Below are 26,334 nucleotides of genomic sequence, written 5' to 3'. Positions count from 1 at the left end.
TGCTTTCCATCCATTTTAAATGGGTTTTCAGGTGTTTTCAATGGTACCAACGGCTTCAAATTAGGGTTGAGGGCTCAAATTAGGGTTCAGCTAGGGTTAGGGTTAGGAAAACGGTAAGTCTGAGGGTTGAGGCAAGTTTACGTTTGTGTTCAGCAGCTTGAAGAAAGGTTGGGACATGAGTTTTATTGATTTTGAATGAAGAAAAAAAAATGTCTAGTAGCATGTGTACCCATGACCATACAAAATGTCTAATACATGCATGTTTTTCTTAGGGAGAACATTTTTCTTTTTAAATGACCTCATACATATGATTTTGCATTTATATTATAGTATTCATGATATTTACCTTGTTTTCCATCCATTTTTAATGGGTTTCAGGTGTTTTCAATGGTACCAATGGCTTCAAATTAGATTTAAGGGCTCAAATTAGGGTTCAGCTAGGGTTAGGGTTAGGAAAACGGTAAGTCTGAGGGTTGAGGCAAGTTTACGGTTGTGTTCAGCAGCTTGAAGAAAGGTTGGGACATGAGTTTTATTGATTTTGAATGAAGCAAAAAAAATGTCTCGTAGCATGTGTACCCATGACCATACAAAATGTCTACTACATGCATGTTTTTCTTAGGGAGAACATTTTTCTTTTTTAAATGACCTCATACATATGATATTGCATTTAAATTATAGTATTCATGATATTTACCTTGTTTTCCATCCATTTTAAATGGGTTTTCAGGTGTTTTCAATGGTACCAATGGCTTCAAATTAGATTTAAGGGCTCAAATTAGGGTTCAGCTAGGGTTAGGGTTAGGAAAACGGTAAGTCTGAGGGTTGAGGCAAGTTTACGGTTGTGTTCAGCAGCTTGAAGAAAGGTTGGGACATGAGTTTTATTGATTTTGAATGAAGCAAAAAAATGTCTAGTAGCATGTGTACCTATGACCATACAAAATGTCTAATACATGCATGTTTTTCTTAGGGAGAACATTTTTTTTTTTTAAATGACCTCATACATATGATTTTGCATTTAAATTATAGTATTCATGATATTTACCTTGCTTTCCATTCATTTGAAATGGGTTTTCAGGTGTTTTCAATGGCACCAATGGCTTCAAATTAGAGTTAAGGGCTCAAATTAGGGTTCAGCTAGGGTTAGGGTTAGGAAAACGGTAAGTCTGAGGGTTGAGGCAAGTTTACGGTTGTGATCAGCAGCTTGAAGAAAGGTTGGGACATGAGTTTTATTGATTTTGAATGAAGCAAAACAAATGTCTAGTAGCATGTGTAACCATGACCATACAAAACGTCTAATACATGCATGTTTTCTTAGGGAGAACATTTTTCTTTTTTAAATGACCTCATACATATGATTTTGCATTTAAATTATAGTATTCATGATATTTACCTTGTTTTCCATCCATTTAAATGGGTTTTCAGGTGTTTTCAATGGTACCAATGGCTTCAAATTAGATTTAAAGGGCTCAAATTAGGGTTCAGCTAGGGTTAGGGTTAGGAAAACGGTAAGTCTGAGGTTGAGGCAAGTTTACGGTTGTGTTCAGCAGCTTGAGGAAAGGTTGGGACATGAGTTTTATTTATTTTGAATGAAGCAAAAAAAATGTCTAGTAGCATGTGTACCCATGACCATACAAAATGTCTAATACATGCATGTTTTTCTTAGGGAGAACATTTTTCTTTTTAAATGACCTCATACATATGATTTTGCATTTAAATTATAGTATTCATGATATTTACCTTGTTTTCCATCCATTTTAAATGGGTTTTCAGGTGTTTTCAATGGTACCAATGGCTTCAAATTAGAGTTAAGGGCTCAAATTAGGGTTCAGCTAGGGTTAGGGTTAGGAAAACGGTAAGTCTGAGGGTTGAGGCAAGTTTACGGTTGTGTTCAGCAGCTTGAGAAAGGTTGGGACATGAGTTTTTATTGATTTTGAATAAAGCAAAAAAATGTCTAGTAGCATGTGTACCCATGACCATACAAAATGTCTAATACATGCATGTTTTTCTTAGGGAGAACATTTTTGTTTTTTAAATGACCTCATACATATGATTTTGCATTTAAATTATAGTATTCATGATATTTACCTTGTTTTCCATCCATTTTAAATGGGTTTTCAGGTGTTTTCAATGGTACCAATGGCTTCAAATTAAAGTTAAGGGCTCAAATTAGGGTTCAGCTAGGGTTAGGGTTAGGAAAACGGTAAGTCTGAGGGTTGAGGCAAGTTTACGGTTGTGTTCAGCAGCTTGAAGAAAGGTTGGGTCATGAGTTTTATTGATTTTGAATGAAGCAAAAAAAATGTCTAGTAGCATGTGTACCCATGACCATACAAAATGTCTAATACATGCATGTTTTTCTTAGGGAGAACATTTTTTTTTTTTAAATGACCTCATACATATGATTTTGCATTTAAATTATAGTATTCATGATATTTACCTTGTTTTCCATCCATTTTAAATGGGTTTTCAGGTGTTTTCAATGGTACCAATGGCTTCAAATTAGAGTTAAGGGCTCAAATTAGGGTTCAGCTAGGGTTAGGGTTAGGAAAACGGTAAGTCTGAGGGTTGAGGCAAGTTTACGGTTGTGTTCAGCAGCTTGAAGAAAGGTTGGGACATGAGTTTTATTGATTTTGAATGAAGCAAAAAAAATGTCTAGTAGCATGTGTACCTATGACCATACAAAATGTCTAATACATGCATGTTTTCTTAGGGAGAACATTTTTCTTTTTTAAATGACCTCATACATATGATTTTTGCATTTAAATTATAGTATTCATGATTTTTACCTTGTTTTCCATCCATTTTAAATGGGTTTTCAGGTGTTTTCAATGGTACCAATGGCTTCAAATTAGAGTTAAGGGCTCAAATTAGGGTTCAGCTAGGGTTAGGGTTAGGAAAACGGTAAGTCTGAGGGTTGAGGCAAGTTTACGGTTGTGTTCAGCAGCTTGAAGAAAGGTTGGGACATGAGTTTTATTGATTTTGAATGAAGCAAAAAAAATGTCTAGTAGCATGTGTACCCATGACCATACAAAATGTCTAATACATGCATGTTTTTCTTAGGGAGAACATTTTTCTTTTTTAAATGACCTCATACATATGATTTTGCATTTAAATTATAGTATTCATGATATTTACCTTGTTTTCCATCCATTTTAAATGGGTTTTCAGGTGTTTTCAATGGTACCAATGGCTTCAAATTAGAGTTAAGGGCTCAAATTAGGGTTCAGCTAGGGTTAGGGTTAGGAAAACGGTAAGTCTGAGGAGTGAGGCAAGTTTACGGTTGTGTTCAGCAGCTTGAAGAAAGGTTGGGACATGAGTTTTATTGATTTTGAATGAAGCAAAAAAAATGTCTAGTAGCATGTGTACCCATGACCATACAAAATGTCTAATACATGCATGTTTTTCTTAGGGAGAACATTTTTCTTTTTTAAATGACCTCATACATATGATTTTGCATTTAAATTATAGTATTCATGATATTTACCTTGTTTTCCATCCATTTTAAATGGGTTTTCAGGTGTTTTCAATGGTACCAATGGCTTCAAATTAGAGTTAAGGGCTCAAATTAGGGTTCAGCTAGGGTTAGGGTTAGGAAAACGGTAAGTCTGAGGGTTGAGGCAAGTTTACGGTTGTGTTCAGCAGCTTGAAGAAAGGTTGGGACATGAGTTTTATTGATTTTGAATGAAGCAAAAAAAATGTCTAGTAGCATGTGTACCCATGACCATACAAAATGTCTAATACATGCATGTTTTTCTTAGGGAGAACATTTTTCTTTTTTAAATGACCTCATACATATGATTTTGCATTTAAATTATAGTATTCATGATATTTACCTTGTTTTCCATCCATTTTAAATGGGTTTTCAGGTGTTTTCAATGGTACCAATGGCTTCAAATTAGAGTTAAGGGCTCAAATTAGGGTTCAGCTAGGGTTAGGGTTAGGAAAACGGTAAGTCTGAGGGTTGAGGCAAGTTTACGGTTGTGTTCAGCAGCTTGAAGAAAGGTTGGGACATGAGTTTTATTGATTTTGAATGAAGCAAAAAAAATGTCTAGTAGCATGTGTACCCATGACCATACAAATGTCTAATACATGCATGTTTTTCTTAGGGAGAACATTTTTCTTTTTTAAATGACCTCATACATATGATTTTGCATTTAAATTATAGTATTCATGATATTTACCTTGTTTTCCATCCATTTTAAATGGGTTTTCAGGTGTTTTCAATGGTACCAATGGCTTCAAATTAGAGTTAAGGGCTCAAATTAGGGTTCAGGTTAGGAAAACGGTAAGTCTGAGGGTTGAGGCAAGTTTACGGTTGTGTTCAGCAGCTTGAAGAAAGGTTGGGACATGAGTTTTATTGATTTTGAATGAAGCAAAAAAAAATGTCTAGTAGCATGTGTACCCATGACCATACAAAATGTCTAATACATGCATGTTTTCTTAGGGAGAACATTTTTCTTTTTTAATGACCTCATACATATGATTTTAGCATTTAAATTATAGTATTCATGATATTTACCTTGCTTTCCATCCATTTTAAATGGGTTTTCAGGTGTTTTCAATGGTACCAATGGCTTCAAATTAGGGTTGAGGGCTCAAATTAGGGTTCAGCTAGGGTTAGGGTTAGGAAAACGGTAAGTCTGAGTGTTGAGGCAAGTTTACGGTTGTGTTCAGCAGCTTGAAGAAAGGTTGGGACATGAGTTTTATTGATTTTGAATGAAGCAAAAAAAAATGTCTAGTAGCATGTGTACCCATGACCATACAAAATGTCTAATACTTTGTCACACGACCCTTTCAACAAGTGTTGCATGACAAAAATGATGTATTTTCAACAGAAAAGGTGTTGCACAAAATTTTTTTGAGAATTTTGTTATGTCGCAGAAATTCATACTTTATCACACAGCGTTGATTGGACAGCCAAATGGAACACCAAAATTAATTATCATGGATACGTCATTATTTTTAGTTTGTCTGAGCGACAAACCGCCTTCTTTTTTCTGTTTGCATAATTTTTTAAAAACAAAAGTACATATTAAATTTATCCGTCCCCTATTTCTCAGTAATTTCGCCTGCTGCTGCAATATTTTCACAGATGTAAACCTCAGTATAAATTCAGGCATTACACCCACCAGCCACCAAATCGGGTCGAATTTAGCAGGGGCATGTAATCCCATCACTCTTATCAGCCACTTTGGCAGGTGACCTTTCGGTAGAATTTTCTGTTTACAAATGGCATCTGAAATAATGAAGTCATTTCGAAGTGATACTACAATTCCCATGAGCACTGAGTGCATAGTGTGCTCACCTCATTGGCCCATCCACTTTGCCCTATCACTCTTGCCTCCTCAGTCATCTGGGAGTTGATAGGAAGGCAAAATTAGTAACTGATTCATGATAACATAAGCAACCTCTAGCTATCTCACAGAACTCTATGATATACGCTCTATGAACTATCCAGCTAGGATTGCCAGATGTCCGGTTTTTGACCGGAATGTCCAGGTTTCAGATTATATGTACATGTCCTGTTCATGTTCTTTTGACAGTTAAACCCTGGTACTGTGGCCTTTCAGAAGAGGTTTGTGAATGAGGTGAAGAAATGTGAAGAGATGGAGAGAATTGTTTGTGAGTACCATTGTTAATGTTATCATAGAACAAACCCTGGTACAGGAACACACAACATTAGAATAAGCTGGTGGTTCCCAAAGCGACATAGCTCAGGAGGTAAGAGCGGTTGACTGGCAGTCGGAGGGTTGCCGGTTTGATCCCCGCCCTGGGCGTGTCGAAGTGTCCCTGAGCAAGACACCTAACCCCTAATTTCCCCTTTCACCATTGGTGTGTGAGTGTGTGTGTGAATGGGTGAGGCATCAATTGTAAAGCACTTTGGATAAAAGCGCTATATAAATGCAGTCCATTTACCAAAGCGCAAAAAATGGATCCCATTCCACATTCACTCAAGATTCAATTAAGTGTTATGCTATAAAAAAAAAATTTAAATTAAAAAACAGAAATAATTTTTATGGCTTTTTTCTGTTCTGGATAGCATGAAAATCAAGGTGTACACAAAATAATAACACTGATTTCACATTGGTTTGCATATCACGAAAATATTGAAAATGTACATATAAAGATACTGAGTAATTTAAACCACACTTTGTGAGAGGAAGTAAAACACATTAACTGTGGATCTGGAAAAACAAACCTTTCTTAATAATCACTATCACTCGGATATCTCTCTCAAGGCACTGTGGCCATAATGCCTCTGATATACCATCAGAAAGACAGGAATGGTTCACATCTGTTCTGTCAGGACTCTTTTTGCCGGACTCTGGTTTTTCACTCCTTATTCTGTCCCTGATTGAATCTGAAAAGGTCTGGTTGGTTTGACCAAATTGCATATGCCCTTAAACTAGATAAATTCATTTGATTGAATTTTGGGGGAAGGTTTCTCTCTTACAGCTGAATTCTTTTGTTTTTGAAATGCTGCCATTTCAAAAAGCAACCAACAGACATGTATAAAGAGAGAGAGAGACATGTATGAATCTCTCAATAGGTTTCCTGGAGAAGGAGATAGCGATGACCAGCATAGCTATCCCCGCAAGCCGTGAGATCGAGACGGTGCCTTGCCCCAGGGATGTGTTGGAGCTGGAGGTGAGCGCATAGATTTCATTCTGCCAGTCTCCATTGGGGGGCCTTCCTCTTTGTCCTCCTCCCCTCACCTCCTCGCCACTGCAGTGCCTAACAAGGATAAACTGTAGTCTCTGAGCATCTGTGGCACAGGGGTTCCCTCCATTTACAATTTCTCCCGTTGGTTCTCTGCATCCCAGGAAATTGACGGTGGCTAATCGGTTGCCATGGTAGCTCAAACAAATGCAGACAGATGGGCTTGGTCAGGCAGCCATGTGTTGGGAAGCAAGCAAATTAGAAAAAAACAGGGTAGACTCCAATGGCTAGGTCCAGTTGTATATTTTGTATTGCTCTATTTAGACAAGCAGACAGGTTAACATGAAATAACTAGATCATGGGATTTTTCTCTGCAGAAGGAAATTAGAGGAATAATATCTTTCAGTCTTAAGGAGCAGTGATATCTGCTACCATCGCCCTGTTTAATTTTTCTAATAAGCATCAAATCTCTCTCATTCCTTAATCTCTGTTTATCACAGACCTGGGTCAAATATGTATTTGTTTTGGATTCAAATACTTTTCTACGCTGTACTGATCTTGTCTTGTGCATTGGAACCAATGAAATACTCTCATAAAGTGCAAACCCTGCCTTCTGGTCATATTGGCAGGCTCAATTACACCAGGCAAGATCAATAGAGCACAGAAAAGTATTTAAATCCAAAACAAATACATATTTGACCCAGGTATGGTCTATCATATTAGATTCTTTCAAAGCGCACTTTAAAGACTGCTTCCATGATTCCTATATGCACTATTTCTCCTGAATTTTTGGAAAGTTATTACAGGCAGTCATCAACCAACAGAGAGGGAAAAACAAATGCATGCTTTCCCTCACCTGCATTTACAATAGGACCATGAAGCAATCTAGAGGCACTTGTCTGCAGTGTCATGGTCACAGTGCATGTGGTCATTGTCACAGTTAGTTATGGTTCCACAGATTGCTTAAATACAGATCAAGACATTGATTTAATGTCTTGAATCCAGCTGTTGAATTTAATGAATTTATTTAATGTCTGAGAGATCCAGCTGTTATGGAAGTTCAAACCGTTTTCTGAGCTGTTTGAACTTCCATAAGAGGCTAAGAGCGACAGCAATTTCGTGCTGATTTATCTTGCAGTATCACAGAGTGGTATATTTTTTCCTTTGTGCCCTTTTTATTTTTAATTGAAAATAAATTAATCACAAAAAAAACTATTTTTTAAGTGAAATGTTTGCATTTGCCAAAAAACCTCAAAAGACAGGAAATGAAATTGATCAGCCCTAACGCTAACATCAGCCTACTCTCCATCAAGGGGTATCAAGATCTTTACTGCAACAGCTCTGTATATGTCTACTGTGCGTTAGACAACATTAGCTGTAATTCCCCAAATAATCTTTCTACGAAGAATTGACTTTGGTGAGGGGTGTGAATAATTTAATACATTTGTAAATGAAAAATAGGGTGGAAGGGGGCCCTGTCACTGGATTGGGATATTGGCACGATGTCTGCGTGTATTATTTTTTTTTTTTTTTCAGTTAGGCAATGCCCCCGTCAGTCCTCAGTCATGACTGCTCTTAATTTTCCATGATTCCATTTTTGTTGTAGTCGACCTTTGAGAAGCTGGAGCAAGAGCTGAAGGAGATCAACTCGAACTGCGAGGCCCTCAAACAGAACTTCACGGAGCTGATGGAAATGAACTACCTGCTACACATGACCGAAGACTTCTTTGAAGAGGTACTGTATGTCAGAAGTGCACCTTACCTGTGTATCAGCGCAAGAGCATTAGCTGAATCCCTATATGATGTAGAAAGCTGAACTTTCACCGTGATTACAAGTAATTTTATAACCACTTGTAATCATGGTTTTCTGCGTTTGCCACTATTTCAGATACAATTTCATCGTAAGTCATTTTATAAATGAAGCCCCAGGAATTTATATTTAAGTTGAAATTATGTAGTTGTGTCAAATGATAAGAAGCTACACATTATTTTAAAGAGGACAGCCATGTAGTACAGTCATCTAGATTGTTGACCTTATCTTACAAGGACCGCGCTCCAGTTGGCATCGAAACACCTGCGTTTCCATGCCCCCAGTTGAAAAGCTGGTGCAGGGGTGGAGTTAAAATTGACGTGCTGCGACATCCACAAATTAACTCCGCTTGCCTTCCCTACCGTGGGGTGTTCTGCAGGCTGAGTCGCAACTGTCCTTCTCCGAGCTCGTCTCCGAGGACTCCGTGTCCGTGGTTACCTCGTCTCGCGTGACCAGTCGGCGGACGAGCACCGTCAGCGCCTGCGTCGGCGGGCCCTTAAAACTGGGGTAAAAATCTAAAAAAAATCTATCAAAACTCATGATATTAAGGCCGAAATCTAAATCTTAACGCAAACTTCGAGAAATAAAGGGTCACATCAATGATTCAGTCAGAACCTGTGGAACGGTGGTGGAGGGAAAATATGCTTATGTAATTTTTATTGGCTCCCGGCAGGTTTGTGGCAGGGGTCATCAAGCAGGAGCGTTTCCCTGCTTTTGAGAAGGTCCTGTGGCGCCTGTTTCACGGGAATTTTGTCCTTCGACGCGCTGAAATCCAGTTCCCAGAGGATGAGCACGTGGCAGTAAGAGTTACTCTGATTTTGCGTTTTTATTTTGTGTGTGTTGACTTTCATAAGAGTGTACAAAACTGATCAGTACTGGACAGTTGAAGCACTAATTTAGATAATTAGTGCTTTCCACATGCTTTATTGATTAACATGTTTAGTTGTCCAGTAATTACCAAAGCCTTCAATAGCAATCATCCTAAAATAAAATGCTGCTTTCCTATTGGAATGTCTCCAGTATAGTGGTCAAACACTGCTTTTATTTGAAACTGCAGCAAACCATGATCATCATGCCCACAGGATGTGTCATGAAGGTTATGAATGATGTTCTCCTAAAAACTGAGTCTGTTGAGTTTATAGTCAAGTAAAGTCCATTTGCTTTAAACGGATTCATAGAAGTGTGTGTGAGTGTGATGATTTTGTCATGGCTAAAGATGACAAAATTATTCACGTAGCCTTTTGCCATGAAACTCCTCTTGAATGTGTCGACGTTGAAGGCTGATAATACAATTAAGTCTGTAGTAATAATAATAATAATAATAATAATAATAAAATGTATTTATTTAGCACCTTTCATTAATAAAATGTAGCTCAAAGTGCTTTACATACAGGGATAGTCAAGTGAGGAGCAAAATTTATGAGATTTTTTATGAATACTTCATAATGCATCACAGCTAACCACCTTCTTTACTTTTAACTTAAAGGGGGATGCCATCAAGAAGGATATCTTCGTTGTGTTCATGCAGGGAGACCAGTTCAAAGGGAAGATAAAAAAGATTTGTGAAGGGTTAGTGAATACATTTCTCTCAGGTAGTAGGAGAGAATATATAAAAGCATCCTAGCGATGATCAAACGAACCCTCTAGTGTGCATGAAAAATGCAACAAAAAAAAAAAAATTCTGAAGTTGGTCCGGAATGTTTAAGGCACTTATGCATAATAGAGTGATGTGGCCTACTGCCTTGAACAAATCTGCCAGTGTTGACTAGAAGTTCCATGGGGTGATGCGTTATCAGCCACAGTGTCAACCGAGAGGGTTTCAGTTGGCAGATGGAATTCCTTCCCACTTCGCATCTCTGCACTACACTGCAGAGTGAAACGGTCAGCAAAATGGTATTGAAGGATGTTTGACATGGTCGGCCATGTTCAGCCTGACTTGACAATGCAAGAAAAAAGATTTTCATCATTTTCAAAAAAATAACTGGCTTGGTCATGCCGGGGGTAGGATATCTTTAATTGGGTCAGGGTAACGACTGCACATTACTACTGGATTAGCCCTTTCCAGCTGTGTACCAAACCTCCATATGCCACCGCCTACCATTAGTGAGAGATGCTTCTGCTAGGCGTTAGGTCACCTACAGTATGTTGTATGGCCGTAGTATGGGGAAATAGTCATTGGCTCATGGGGAAGTGAAGGAGAGAATGCAGATCAGCTTTAGTGATCCACGCACAAGCACAGGTGGATCAACAGTAACCAGATAGGCTCAATTCGGGCAGCAATGTAGTATAATGGGTAAGGAACTTGTAACGTAAAGGGGGCAGGTTCGATTCCCAGGTAGGACACTGCCCTTGAGCAAGGTGCTTAACCTACATTGCTTCAGTATATATCCAGCTGTATAAATGGATACAATGTAAATACTATGTAAAATGATGTGTAAGTCGCTCTGGATAAGAGCACCTGTTGAAAGCCTGTAATGTAATGTAATTAATGGTTCCAGTTTATGAGATAAAGGTCAGTGGAGGAAACGTGTAAGTCAATAAAGAATAATTCATTGTCATAATGCATCGTTCTCTTTTCAATGCTTTTGTCATTTTTTGAACAGGTTTCATGCCAGTTTGTACCCATGCCCGAACACTGTGAATGCACGAAAGGAGATGAGAATCAATGTTAACACGCGAATTGACGATCTTCGAATGGTATGAATTTTATTCAGAATTCTAGTATCCAGCATGGTGGAAAATATACCAAAGGGGTACAGTTCATGTTTCTAAATGTACTCGAAACATACAGTGATATAGAAAATAACATCATTTTGAAGAATTTTGTGATTATATTTATCAAGCTGAAGCCGTACATGACCCTGTTTTACTTTACTCCTCCCATAGTTTGCGGCAAATAAAAGTATTCTCTCCTGCTAAAACATTTTCTTTGAGTCGTCTGCCGTAGAGAATCTGCCAATATTTACGCCATTATCTATAGAGATAGAATATTCTTCTCTCCTCACAGGTTAATTCAGGTATGAGTTAGCAGCAATATGAATAGCTCAAATAAATAATAAAAAGTTCAGGTACAGTACTGGCATGATAATTTCTTGTAAAACTGCACAGAAATAACATGCACAAATCATGTTCTGTCAGGAAACTCCAATTACAGCCGACCGAAGACTGTAAACTAATGGAGTGGGCATGTCCCTTTAAGTGAGCCGGATACTGTGTTGGTGTACATCACCGGTAATAAGAGAAAGCAGCGTGGAGAGAGGAACAAGAAAATGAGAAAGAAAATAAATTATGCATCAAGGTTAAGGAGTCTTGGAGGTCGCGTGCACCGAGAGCAACCCTTGCTCCATGAGCGAGCTGATGAATTTCTCCCTTTGTCTCATACGTCAGGTCGGCAAATATGTGCACCGTCCGTGAAACGCTTCTCTCCCTTGCCCTGATTAATGGGCTGACCATATTGCCCTTGGCTACACAGAGGTCTGGCATACAGCAGCACTCTAGAGACTGACAAGGTTATATATCCGGCATCCGAAAGATCACTGGAATATGAGCTGCAATAAATGGGGGGGGTCAAAAAAATTCTCACATTTGATTTGTTGGTTTTTTGGTTTTTTTTTTAATGGTTGAATTGGTTGGAGTATGGTGTATGGTTTGTGATCTACGTGTGTTTATATGATGTATTTATATATGTACAATATATGATTTTTCAGTGTAGATTTTCTTTATTGGCAATGCAACTATTAGATTATGATTAAAACGGTCATTAAAATGGCATTTGAAATGGCATTTGCCTTGATCTATAGAGGGTTGTCTACAGGAAGAGAGAAAGATATTTTACTTCACAGTAATACATACTTTTTGCTGGTAGAGAAAGTGTAACCCTGGAAGTAATTACAGTCACTGATAAAACAATAAAAACTTGGCTTACTCAAACTGCTCATCACAAACCCAATGTACCATTTTGGCAGAGACGCTTTTAGTAAATGTCATAGTTGGCTAATTAACCGTATATAAATTCTTAAGCAGCCCGCCGGTGTCTCTGTTAATTTGACTTACTTATGCAAGACACTTTCAATAGATTTGTTACAACTCACTTTTTTCTACAATCTGTGGGGATGTGTATCAGAATGAAAACAAGTTCACCAACAAGCTTCCTACGAGCTCTCTGTGCAGGAGTGTTGTACTCTCTGTGCTGTGACAGTATTTGGCAGGCCATATTTAGACTACCTTTTGGCAGTCTTCCATAGAAGCATATGCCTATTTTGCAGTTTTTACGGGAATACAACTGACGGTTTCTACTGTAGTTTTTAACTGCTCAGATGTTATGATTAATCAATGTTGAAGTATCTCTTCTGTCCTGTTCCATTTCCCCCACCCCCTGTAAAGGTCTTGAAGAGGACAGAGGAATACCGGGAGACCCTCCTGACTGCCGCAGCGGCTAATCTCCACCGGTGGAGCAACACCGTGAAGAAAATGAAGGCCATTTATTACACTCTCAATCTCTGCAACATAGACATAACCCAGAAGCTTATTGTCGCCGAGATCTGGTGCCCAGTGTCTGACCTCAGCGTTGTTCACGGAGCGTTAATTAAGGGATCGGTAAATTCAATCAGCACACACGAAAGCATCAAGAGTATCTGTTCAATATAACCAAAATATGCTTTGTCCGTAACTCCCAATGAACAGTTTCTGTTCTTTTTTTTTTTTTACAATACTAATACTTATATTAGATTATATTCATCATTTAGGTAGAAATAAACTGCCAAAAAGCAATTATCTTGGCGAAAATGTAAATGAATTAATTAAAATATAAAAAATTTGATTTATTTAGATTCTTTCAATAACCTGAGAGAACCTGAGAGAAAACCAAATAGTTCCCAGAATATTATTCTTAAAAAATACATTCCTTTAAATAAATAGTGTAGTACAGCAGTAACATTTCATTTATAATTATTGGATTTCATAAGGCTTATTGGAGAAGTCTTAGACATAAAAAAATAAACATTTGGTGTGTGTGTGTGTGTGTGTGCACGCACATGTACAGGAGCAGAGTGGGTCCAGTCTGTGTCCAGTCCTGAACAGAATACACACCCAACAAACTCCCCCGACGTTCAATCGGATTAACACCTTCACCTCTGGATTTCAAGGCCTCATCGACGCTTATGGCGTGGGCAACTATCAGGAGATCAACCCAGGTGACTCCCGCCCCCACCCCCCTCTCTTGACACTCGTGATGCGCGGGTTGATTTCCTGGATAAAAATTAGGTTAGGTTGTTGATTAATGGGTGGAGATTTGGGTGATGTCATAGCTGACTCGTGCATCACTAGTGGACACATATCTTGGGAATGGTTTAGGTTCGACACAAGATGTCTTGCAAAAAGAAAAAGTGATATCCCTGTTAATCAGCCTGTTCCTCACCTGTTTCATTAGAGATACATTTTTTGAGGAAAGTTAAGTTGAAAAGTACCAATACATTAGATCTCAAAGACACTGGAGGATATTGTGTCCTACAAGATTGTACATTAAGTGATGTATCAGTGTCTCATTATTTAAATATTGCAACTAAAGCTTGCCTGTCAGACTTTATGTAAATAAGTTAAATAGTTTTTATATGTTCATATTTCTGAGTCCGTTCCAATGCCTGGCCTATAATCCTATAAGTGTGAATCATATGGGAATGTGTTTGTCACCATCTCTGTCTGTCCCCCAGCCCCTTACACCCTGGTGACGTTCCCTTTCCTGTTTGCTGTCATGTTTGGGGACTGTGGCCACGGACTGGTCATGATGCTCCTTGCTCTCTGGATCCTCGTGCAAGAGGAGAAGTTCCGAAATCTGAAAAATGAGGTAAGCACAGATCGTCCTTAACAGAAGTCTGCAGAAAGGCTGCATAAATTGTACCCAATTGTGAATATGCGCCTCATTCCCCATTTGATGTTTGCAACTCGTTGGTCTACTGTCTTGTGTAACTTTGTGTCTTATGTCAGGTCCCCCTTGCAAAAGAGATTTCGACCTCAATAGGGTTTTCCTGGTTAAATAAACATTACTGAAGCAAATGTCATCATACATGTGTTGCTTGAAATGCTGTCCTAAACGTCCCCCAGGCTCCAATGATTTCAGCCTAAATATATATTCTAACATTTTTAAACTACGATTAACTACGATGGTTAAAACTCGCACACCAAAAATAAAATGTCTTATGTTTTCGTCAATGTTCCTAATCCCGCAGCATACTGTATGCAAAACAACAGTGGGAATAAGTGGAGTCTAGAATTTAAATATTTGTGACCTCGTCTCCAGCCTCCTTTGAATGTACCCATTAGCTAATCGTTAAAAAGAGAGTTAGCATGCACAGTGCATTTTCTGGATAGCACCAGGGGTTGTCTTCCCCGCAGCTCGCCGATGTCCTGGTCAACGGGAGATACATTGTTCTGCTCATGGGTGCCTTCTCTGTCTACACCGGCCTCATCTACAACGACTGCTTCTCCAAGTCCTTCAACCTTTTTGGCTCAGCCTGGAGCGTCAGCGCCATGTTTGGCCCCAGTGGACCGTGGACGTGAGTGTTGTTTACCCTGCCATGAAGTTCATTATTACACTTTGACAATAAAAGTTTGCTGAAGACCGAAATGGTTCACTTGGTAAGCACCTTTCACCTTTGGAATGAGCGATTCTCTTGGTTGAATCATATCATTAGCTGAGCTTGTTCAAAGAGGCATAAATGAATCCATCTGAGTCATCAACTTATAATGAAATGAAGTAGAAAAACATTTAATGATGCTGTTAAGCTTTTAATATTGAATTATAATTAAGAAAGTATTTTGAATTTGAATTTTGAAAGACCTAGTAACGTTAAATAATTACAGAAAGTACACAGGGTCAATCTTCACAGTTCACTGAATTAATGCCAGATAAATATTTAACTGTGTATGAGATACATTTGTGGATAAAAGCACTTGAGCTTGTAAATAGTTTAATACATTTTTTGTCCTTTGTTTTAGACAATTAGCAATAAGTAATGTGTTATTTTATCATTAATGAATACTGTCAATGATAAATAAAGAACTAATGTGAAGCGTCTGCAATAGATTGGTGGACCTGTCCAGGGTGTATTCCTGCCTCTCGCCCAATGCACGCTGGGATAGGCTTCAGCACCTCTCCACCACCCTGCCCAGGATAAGCGGCTATAGATAATGGATGGATGGATGGATGGATGGATGGATGTGAAGTGTTCAGTGTTTCTTCCTTGGTCTTTTACCTCAGCAATGAGACGCTACATGGTTCTGGACATCTTCAGCTGGACCCAGAGGTTCCCGGAGTCTACTCAGGCTGTCCCTTTCCATTCGGCATTGATCCGGTAAATCAGTGGAATCTCCTCTCAAGAATTTGAGATTTCTGAAATTCTTTAGTGTGTTTCATTCTACTGACATTTCCATCATTACCTATTATTGTTCTCTGAGCATCTTCAGTTTATAAATTGCTGTAGTTTCAGTTGCATCATCAATTCCTATTAGCTTTCATTGATAATTATGTGTCACCAAGATAGATCTGTGCTGCTTTGCTGCCACTTAAAATATATATTCACTGTCCAATTACCTATATTTATAACTTTTATTTGGGGGGTGGGGGGGGGGGTATTTTGGCTGGTAAAAATGCTGAGTGGTTAGTGACTAAAAATCACAGGCCACCAGGGTTAGTGTTTTCACAGGATGTTTGCGCTGTCCCCACCTATAATGCAAGGCAACGAGGCATTGGGAAACATGCCACATAGTGGATTTAGTAAACTTAGTAAATTGGTGAAAGACGGTGTGGGGAGTTGGTGAAGGATGTTCTCGTGTGCACATGTGGGTACTGTATATACTTACTGTATATATATTTTGGAAATTTATATTGTCCAAGATGTATGGAATCTGACAAACTTTAATAAATAAAATGTATATACATACATACTTAGGATTGTAATATAACCATAAAACCTGTGGAAATAACAATATTAATTAAATTAATATTTTCTTCTTTTCTCCTGTCAACAATCTGTATTTTCCAGATTTGGAATATTGCAACAAATAAGCTGACATTCTTGAACTCTTACAAGATGAAGATGTCAGTCATACTGGGAGTGGTCCACATGATTTTTGGGGTTACCCTGAGCCTGATGAATTACATGTAAGTTTCAGTGATGTACAGTATCGTCGTGTCACAAACAATTTGAAATATAACCAATATTTTCAATTCCCATGTGACTTCTACTAGGATAATAACTTGCATGCTTAATTCTGCTGACCTCAAATATAAATAAAAATTTTCTATATTTTAAATTAGGAACACAATTAGCTGTACATATGTACAGTAACATCTTTACTCAGTGAGGTGTTGCATGCAGCATTTCCTGACTTCTGGCTCATTGCAGCAGACAGTCGCAACATTGGCTGGCATTTCACAGTCCAAGTTTTCGAATTCGCTGTCGCTGGTGCTGAAAGCCATGCGGAATCGATTACATCACATTTCAGAACAATCGAGAGGCCAACTACTATCGCTAATTTCCCCAAATGTGCCAGGTGGAATTGACTGCACACATGTTCAACCTATGCCCCATCAGCAAATGAGATTGTGTACAGAAACAGAAAACACACACATTCTGTAAATGTCCAAGTCGTGTGCGACTACCGGAACAGCATCACAAACGTGGTTGCAAGCTTCTCAGGGTGCACTTATGGCTTCTTCTTTAGGAACAGTTACGTTTGAGAAGTCAGGATTTGGTGACAAATTGTATTTGTATAATTTCTTTATGAAATTTTGAGCATACGGTATCTCATTACCTGTGTTGTTTATTTTATATGGCTAATTTCCATCAAACACACACACACACGCACACATGCACAATCACACCCACAGTTCATATATGCATTCCATTATTTCATTAGATTTAATTCTCACTGATCTGTTACATTGGAGATTTTTAATTGGCTATGAATGTTGATCAGTTTTTATTATTATTATTATTATTATTATTATTATTATTATTAATTATTGATTTACTGATTGGCTACTGGTGTCAATGTTTTCCCACTACAGACATTTTAGGACCATCAGGAATGTTCTGCTCCAGTTCATTCCAGAGATGGTCTTCATGCTGGCCCTTTTCGGCTACCTGGTGTTTCTTATCCTTTTCAAGTGGTGCGTGGTGATGAAGTCAGACACAGCTCCTAGTATCCTGCTCCTTTTCATCAATATGATGCTTTTTGCATACGACACGCCTGATGATGCCTTGCTCTACAGTGGACAGGTAAAATGCAAGATGCAAAATCAATATGGCTATGAAAACCTATTTGGTCTCAGAGGCTAAATTAAGCTCTGACATTTTTTCTTTCTATACTACAGTATAAGAGAAAACCCATTCTCAGCAAGGGCTGCAGAGTAGAGGTGTGGTGATAAAGATGGTCCCCTCAATAAAGAGCTCAAAAAAGGGCTTTTATAGACGCTCAAGAGACAAATAGCATTTTTCCATATTTACTATTTACTATTTACTAAGGTGCCACTCCTGAGGTTTTCACTGGGAAAATGATAAATGCAGCAGCCCTAAAATTTGCGTGTTTGGGTTAATGCATATGTATTAGTGGTGTGTTAGTTCGTTAATGATTCATTCTTTTTGAGCCAATTTTTTGGTGAAGAAACATTCCGACTCACCTCCATGTAAAGAATCGTTCATTTGGCTCATCTCTCGGTAATGCATAAGCATTATGTAAACTTGCAAATTCAAATGTCATCTTCCTAGTATACATGTAATCGTGTAATTCATGTAAGATTAAAAACAATTACAGTGCAGGGTTCAGGAGAATCAGATAGCACAGCGTAAATTCCATTCAACTTTGTATTGTATTGCTCCCTGACAGAAGGAGGTACAGATCTTTCTGGTCATCACTGCCTTCCTCATGGTACCCTGGCTGCTGCTGGTCAAGCCCCTACTTCTGTACAGAGACCACAAGGTTGGCAAACAGCAGGTTGGTCCAAGGAAAGAAAATGACATTATTTCAAGTCGTGCATAGTTCAGAATTTTTGACTGAATTTGACTGAGGTCCTTAGTAACTTTGTCCATCCACAAAAATGTAAATATAGGCAATAAAAAATATAGGCAATCCGCTTCATTGGCTCTGTCACAATCCAGTGTTTCCTTTCTTATCCCTGATTCCTGTTGCAAAGAAAGGTGGCTGTGTAGAAGAAGAATCCATTTGTGCAGAAATTCATGCATATCTTGCACATTGCTTTCAGTCACTGAATGATAACATTACCATTTAATATCAAAATAATTCACCTCAACAGTTTGTAATTATATTTATTTATTTATTTATTTATTTATTTATTTATGGCACAGGACTGATTTATTCAAACTCCAAAATTATGCTATTGTCTGACTGCATTTGGCTTGTAAGGATTATGGCTTTACCTAAGCAAATAAATCTCATATTCCAGCAGAAAGTCTCGGCCAACAATGTTCCCATGCAGGCATGCAGTAATTCTGGATATTCAAACTTCCAGAATGACCACGGAGTTTCAGAAGCCAATGCTATTCACACAACTAATAGCAACAACACAGAGACAGTAAGTTGATGAGTTGCCAGTTCCTTTTTCCGGCTGTTTTTTTCACTGATTCAAGGGCTTTGAATTCATTTACTTTTCTTTTCTTTTATTCACACAGTTTTTGTTGTTTTGGCACTGTACCCCAGCAAATTGGATTTGAAATAAAACAATGAATCTAAAGTTAAAGTCTGTCAGCCGACAGTCAGCTTTAATTTGGTTAAAACAGGATGTCAGCTGTAATTTGAGGGTATTTTTTTTCCATATTGGGTCATTGGGTGCCTTGAATTTCCTGTATCTTGGCCTTTATTGGATTTAAGGGCTGGTTTTACAGTAACAGGATAGGAACAAGTAAAATCTTCCACAAGCAATTTAGGTTAATGGGCACCGGATTTAGCATTAGCAGAGTTCCCACAAATGTGTTGTTATTCATTAGCTGCATTAGGCCCGCAGCAGTGGCACCTTTCTGTTTGAAAACCCTGAAAGTCTGCAGCAGTGTAGCCAAGTTTTTTGCTGACACTAGCAACTAAGAGTTCCCTGTTGAATGCCATCTGGTTCTGCCAACTTCGTTGTTAGGCAGAGCAAACTGTTGGATCAACCTTTATCAAAATGTACAAATTGCAACCAGATGAAAATTAAGAAATGTATTAAGTTATAACAAATATTCACGTCGGATCTAAAGATGAGGTTCAACTACCTTAAAACAACTAAAAAAAGGTTACAGACATGGGCAGTCACACAAGAAATGACTGAAAGATACCAAACCACAGCTTATTTGTCCCAAAGTAATCTAAAGTTCAAACACCAAAAGACAGCAGAATATTCCAGAAAGAACCACTTGGATTGGAGCAGCATTCCAATCACACTAGGGAGCTAGGGATGAAATGAAAGTGCCTTGTCCATCAAGGAACAGCACTGTCTAAATATTTGTCCAATCTCTATTTACCTTGATTGACCCAATGAAAAAAACTTCCATCTTAGTTGCAAAAATGTCTTTTTACACAGTTATTTTTTTTCTGATGGGTGCGTTATGCTCTGACTGCTTAAGCTGCATTTTAGTCCATGCCTTATTGTTTATAATCATCAGATCTTAGTAAATCCAGCACTGGTGTTGAGTGTGATCTCTTGTGTAGGTTAGCATGGGAGACATATTTGTGTACCAGGCCATACACACCATAGAGTACTGCCTGGGTTGTGTCTCCAACACCGCCTCCTACCTGCGCCTATGGGCCCTCAGCCTGGCTCATGCTGGTAAGATACATTCCAAATTTGAGGCCTGTTCCAGTTCTTTTACCACATTGGGGTGATCATGTGGCTTGCTTTTAATGCTAATAAATGTTCAATTATCTTTCACACTGTTATAATTGCAAGGAAAACTTCACAAAAACATGGCCTCTGTTATTATTTTCTGACAGAAATCGAGCTATGATTATTCCTGGTAGCCAAGTTACAGAAAATTTGCAAAACGGGAAATTGTTATTGTTGACTGTGCAATTAATAGCTGTCCTGTATCACCAACATCATCAGTAAATTCCATTGCTTGGGATAATTACCAAATTGCAAGGTTGCTCTGACCCACCCCTGACTAACATGTGGCCTTCTCTTTGCCCTGTCCAGAGCTGTCGGAAGTGCTGTGGAAGATGGTCCTCCATGTTGCTCTGACAGTTACTTCAGGTCTGGGCTCTCTCCTGGTGGCGGCCATATTTGCTGCGTTTGCCATCCTCACTGTCACTATCCTCCTTGTCATGGAAGGCCTGTCAGCCTTCCTCCATGCCTTACGGCTGCACTGGTATGTACCTGACATATCAAACCAAATTTTAAATACGCTTTTTGGATTTTAGACACTTCACGCACTGCATTCGGCATGCGAATTCCTGTGAGTGCATCATCATATTCAAATATTTGGCTGGATCCCACCTGACACCACCAAATATCGCACACAGAGGAGAAATTTCAGAATGCAAACACATGGAATCAATATTGCTACAAATATTCAGCGTGAAAAGGTATCCGAAATGATATTTTTTAATATGAATAAATCAAGGTGTGCTGCTTTAATTCATCAAGCGAAATGCTTATTATCTATAGGAATTTAGATCTCATGGTTGTCATAATGCCTTGTTTGCCACCAGAGGGAGCCAAAAGACTAAACTTGCACTTGCACTTGTACCCATTACGTGATTATAGTCTGCACCTGCTTATTGTTTGACTATTTAAATTTCCACTGTTCCCTCTTTTGTTGAACAGTTTCGGAGTCTCCTGCCTGGTGCTTGCTTTCTGTGGTTTCTCTATGCTCTTGTTTGTCTGTATTCTTCCAGTCTTTTGGTAGTGTTTGGTTAATACCTGTGTTCATTTCATTCCTGCGATCGCTTCTTTTTGTACTCACGTTTAGTTTAGTTTATTAAATATTCTCTTCACCGTTTATATCCTAGCTAATGTGTTGGTGTCCATACGTGGGTCCACCCCTCAGTTTCCCCATTACAGCGAAACTGAGCCAGCCATGGGTCCAGCAGTGATCAACCAGCTCCGTCCAAACCAAGGGGTCATGATCCCAACACATGGCCAATCCTCAAAAACATCTTGTAGAGTCTATACAGTATTCCTCGACTCTGGCTTTACAGTTGGGTCAGACCCAAGCTGCCCCAATTCCTGTTGCCTCTACCTTGTCCCCTGTGGCCTCCTTCGCTTCAAATTCCCATTCACGTGAGCCTGACCAAGCAGCTCTGAGGTGGCATGACGGCAGATGCTTTGGTTTTTTTATGCATTGTTCCCTGGCCTCTGGTCACTAAAAGAAAGATATCTCTAGACAGACAGTATTATTAATTATGTGCAAAATATGTTTCCACCTCGTTTCCAAATTTTCTTATTTTTTGTTGACAGTTTTTAATCCCTAATTTTTATTTTTCTCCCAATTGAATGGAATGTCTTGTCCCATCCCAGATCCCCTTCTACGTCAGTTCAGGAAGAAGCAGGCAACCCCTCCTCCACAAATTGGAACAGTATCTTAACAAGATGAATCACTACTAGCTACTCCTCAGTACAATTTCTCATGTTTTTTTTTTTTTTTCATGTGTTCCAGGGTGGAGTTCCAGAACAAGTTCTACAAAGGCTCGGGATACAAGTTCACACCCCTGTCCTTTAGCAGTCTTGGGAACAAGTAATGTTAAAACATGAGAAATATGCATTTGTTGTAGAATTATTTAGAAAGGATCCTTTGTTAGTTATTTAATTTCCTGCTATCTGCTAGCAGTGGTGCAATGGCATATGGGGCTCTCTAATGTCAAGCCAATAAACTGCAGCTGTAATTTTGCTTGGTGTAACTCGGTGTAGCTGAATTTGGTAGTTGACTGGTCATGTGAAATATATAAGGGGAAACTTATTAATATTTAATTAGTATATTCTGAAGTTTTAATTTGATTATTCAGTGAAACAGTTAGTTGCATTTTCATTCAAATTCCTATGGCATCATCATGTAGGCATTGGAATGCGGCAGTCATCTGACAGATAATACAATTGGGGATCAATTGTGACCCTTATAAAAGCAATTAATTGAAGAAATAGGCTGCCCCAGATGAGAGGAAGATAGAGGAGGGATCATGCTTGACAGTAAACTACACAACAGTGCAGCTGGATTCCAGGATTTGTTTGGAGTACGAGACTTAGGAACTAGTTGATTACAAATTATTATTATTATTATTATTATTATTATTATTATATTACAAAGGTTATACTGGTCACATAAATGTTTCAATCAACTCAGTTGATGCAGAAAGATACACCTTTATCTATGGACAAGTTTACACTAAGCACTGACAAAAAATAACAGAGAAGATGCTATACCTGGACTAACTATCACCAATCTGCAGGGTACTCCCAATCTAGGATCACTCTAATCACTCATATCCTTTTACTTAGTTCCTACAGCACTTTCATGTTACACATGTACCTCCTGTGCCACTTTCATGTTACATGTACCTCCGTCCAGCACTTATATTGCACTTGTATCATTATCTTGATGTTGTAGCTTGTTGTCATGCCTCCTAATTTGACTTAACCTTACTCTCTGACCTAGCCTATGCTTACTGTGTGAACTGGACTTCATGTCTACATGGCTATGAACAACTGTTACATAATGAGTACTGTACCTTATCGGACCTGTGTTTTGTAGTTGTTCCAATGACCTTCAGTATGCACTTATTGTACGTTGCTTTGGATAAAAGCGTCTGCCAAATAAACGTAATGTAATGTAAAACAACCGTGAAACAACTTACCATGATCAAATTTTTTCTTAAACTCTGCATTATTTGTTATTTGGGTTCATCAATGTAAACTGCTGCAAATTTCATTGTAAGTATTATTTAACTCTTATTGTGAAGGTAATGTAATTGTATTTTCAATTTCAACTTCCCATTACTTTAAAAAAAATAAAAATGTTACCACGAAAATCCTGTAACAATGTCTGTCGAATGTCTGTGGCCCTACGCTCTGAAAGCATGTGACAGTGTAGGTACATTGCTATCATTCCTTGTTTGTGCTTAATTAGTGACAGTCATCTACAATAAAAGTAAAACCCCATTGCTTAATTCTAGGAAATGATCTAACTACTCTAGTTGCTCAAGCTTGAGGCCTTTATGCTACCGCATACCAGCAACACCAATCGAGTAGCAAAATCAAATTGGGATGGCAGGTATGCCATCCCGCCCCGCCAAGTTACGCCTTGGTGGGGCGGCATGCCCCATACCCATACAGCACCAAGAGTTTGGCACTTTTCAGGGTTCCCTACAGAAATAACCACAATGACCACAGACTCACAGCCCTTAAAAACATTCATTTCTGCACCTTCTGACCCCATTTCAACAGACAGATTTCACAAACAACTTCACACGTCCACACAATAAAGACCAAACCCTAGGTAATTTAGCGTTTTTTCCTTCTTATTCTTTTTCCTGCCTGATTACATTATCTCAAAGGCTCCAGGCCCAAAATGAATATGTCTCCCCACTGGACATTTAGGTACATCAGCCAATAAAAACATTGGATACAATTATTGCCAATGCTACTGAATGTTTCCCAAGTTGTTTCAAGTAACTTGGCCCTGGGAGCTAAGATACCCAATATTGTTTCATGTAAGTTGGCGCAATTTTGATAACAGTACTTTTAATGGCAGGACTAGATGTTACATTTATACCGACTCTACCCTACTTTACACTCAACTTTGTTGTACTTGATTGTTAATGCTGTTGTCGCGTTTTTCATATAGTGCTTACATCCTGTTTAAAGCATAGCCTCCTGCATTTCCATGTTTTCCCTGTATAACGTCAGCCTCAGTTCTAATTTGGACGATTTATGATAGACATAGAATCAAAAACTCTCACGCACAGAAAACTTCACTATATTAATGAAATATTTACGTGATAACGTTACGGTCGGCAGCCATTCGTTAGGGTTTTTAACTACAAAAAATGAAGTCATGCAATAGAACGCAATAATTTTACAGAGCAAAACTTTCCGCATGATAAGTTGCAACATTATAATGTATTTTTCTGTACTGCACATTCGTAAGAATGATTTTGAATATCAGGATTTGGTGTCAGGAATTCGTGCAGATGTGTACCTGTTAGAAAACATATCCACTAATGTTCCTCCTACCTGATGACGTCGGAATCATATGGTTGCGAAGTTTCTCCTGCTGAGTCCCAACTTCTCGCCCGCCCGTACAGTGCAGTGCTGCTTTATGACCCAGAACAGGAGTACCATTGGCGAAACGATACACACATTCCGAGACTTCCTGTCTCATATCTTATGGAGAGAGGAGCATCGATTTCCCAACAGAAACTTTATCACTTCTAGTATGGGGGAAAAACATTTTCTAGCAGAAGAATGAAGATTTTTACGCGAACAGTGGGAACGCGACTTGGAATGAGAATCGTCCTTGTTTTCTTGCTAGCCCGGGGCTGTTGCGGTTTGCCGGATAAGAAAGGTGAGTGGGAAAAAAGACCGAATCGGTCTCGTCGCGCGCTGATTGCAGTGTTATTTTTAACGGGTTTTGTCCGGGGACAGATTGGTAGGGCCTATCACGTAAGATCCAGGGAGTCTGCTTGGTCACAAAAACTAAAGTGTCAGTGAAGATGCAGCGTGGGGCGTTGGTATGATGTATGCTTCCTGGTACGTAGTTATTACACTTTAGTCGAATTATAAAGCCTTCAGAACCGGCTGAAATCTTGTTTATTTTGCCAAGGTGACTCCGGTACTGTCGGGGGTTTTCTCAGCAACCAAATGCGTAGCTTATTTTGAATGTGACATTGATAGCCGAAACAACATGTTTATGAGGCAAAAGTATTACAAAAAGTTATGCACCGCAGAGATATACCAATGCTTATTCAAGGAATCACTGTCATTCACTAGCCTACACTTAATTTGACTTTACAGATTAGGTTACGTCTATAGGCTATTAGTCATGCAGCTGGGAGACATTTAATCTTAATAAAGGTGGGTATAACACTAGAGTTTTACGTCTGCTTCTTTGTTTTTCAGTAGGAACTCCATATTATAAAGGTCAGTTTTAATGATAAATCATCTGGTCTTACCCTTTATTCAGATGTAGGCCTAATGCTGAGTTATGATAGTAGTGCTACAGCTGCGTGCATAGACTACCTATGAAATGAGAAATTATTAATGTGCCCAATTGCATACATTATTGTATCTGTATTGTAAAATACAAATACTGACATACATTTACGCACCTGGTTTAAGGACTGTTCTAGTCGTACTTGTATCGATATTTTTATTTACACATTGTAGTTTACTCTGAAATGTAGCGGTTGCTTTAGCCTACAACTTCATTTGTGAAACATTACAGGTGTAAGTACCGGCTGTGTGGATCGGAGAGAGAAGGTAGCTTTTTCAAGGTTTATTCATGAAGGATAGTAAGAGAGAACAGCAGAACATATCAGTTTACTGATACGATATACACGCCACATCGTCCCCGTGTTTAAGTTTAAGGTTTATTTCCAGAATAACAAATCTTTGAAACTTCTGAATTAATTCAATATGATTTGTAGTTATAGAAATAGTTAAAATCTGAATTGCATTTGGTTGCTTCAGAAAATAGGGTTAAGTTCCGTCTTATGAAATATATTTTTGCACCGCATATATCCTTATTAAATAAGGATCTTATATTATGAAAAAAAAAAAATTGTTGGGCCATACAACAGCATATAAGCAAGGTGAATTACATCGTATATCAGTTTGCTACTGGCAAAAAAGGGTAGGATAAAACATCCAACATTACGCTGAAGTG

At 38.5% G+C, this 26,334-nt stretch overlaps 2 protein-coding genes across 2 annotated transcripts in view; both read left to right on the top strand.

The window, feature by feature from the left end:
* Positions 1-23,452, top strand: part of si:ch73-173p19.2 (V-type proton ATPase 116 kDa subunit a 1) — a 46,100-nt gene extending 22,648 nt beyond the window's left edge. The window contains exons 2-20 of the mRNA XM_064330455.1: positions 5,541-5,619; positions 6,548-6,645; positions 8,264-8,392; positions 8,847-8,974; positions 9,141-9,267; positions 9,954-10,036; positions 11,071-11,164; positions 12,851-13,063; positions 13,509-13,659; positions 14,176-14,309; positions 14,858-15,018; positions 15,723-15,816; positions 16,507-16,625; positions 17,535-17,745; positions 18,353-18,460; positions 18,930-19,058; positions 20,168-20,285; positions 20,652-20,823; positions 22,114-23,452. Coding sequence (XP_064186525.1) covers positions 5,541-5,619; positions 6,548-6,645; positions 8,264-8,392; positions 8,847-8,974; positions 9,141-9,267; positions 9,954-10,036; positions 11,071-11,164; positions 12,851-13,063; positions 13,509-13,659; positions 14,176-14,309; positions 14,858-15,018; positions 15,723-15,816; positions 16,507-16,625; positions 17,535-17,745; positions 18,353-18,460; positions 18,930-19,058; positions 20,168-20,285; positions 20,652-20,823; positions 22,114-22,195 — 2,430 coding nt within the window. The 3' untranslated portion in view covers positions 22,196-23,452. The remainder of the gene's footprint in view (positions 1-5,540; positions 5,620-6,547; positions 6,646-8,263; positions 8,393-8,846; positions 8,975-9,140; positions 9,268-9,953; positions 10,037-11,070; positions 11,165-12,850; positions 13,064-13,508; positions 13,660-14,175; positions 14,310-14,857; positions 15,019-15,722; positions 15,817-16,506; positions 16,626-17,534; positions 17,746-18,352; positions 18,461-18,929; positions 19,059-20,167; positions 20,286-20,651; positions 20,824-22,113) is intronic.
* Positions 23,453-24,729: 1,277 nt separating this feature from the next.
* LOC135252421 (epidermal growth factor receptor-like) overlaps positions 24,730-26,334 on the top strand; it is a 47,169-nt gene continuing 45,564 nt past the window's right edge. The window contains exon 1 of the mRNA XM_064330451.1: positions 24,730-25,014. Coding sequence (XP_064186521.1) covers positions 24,915-25,014 — 100 coding nt within the window. The 5' untranslated portion in view covers positions 24,730-24,914. The remainder of the gene's footprint in view (positions 25,015-26,334) is intronic.

The sequence above is a fragment of the Anguilla rostrata genome, chromosome 4 (assembly GCF_018555375.3).
Source record: "Anguilla rostrata isolate EN2019 chromosome 4, ASM1855537v3, whole genome shotgun sequence".
Taxonomy (NCBI): Eukaryota; Metazoa; Chordata; class Actinopteri; order Anguilliformes; family Anguillidae; genus Anguilla; species Anguilla rostrata.
Note: the sequence above shows the minus strand (reverse complement) of the source record. Positions and strands in the feature narration are given on the sequence as shown.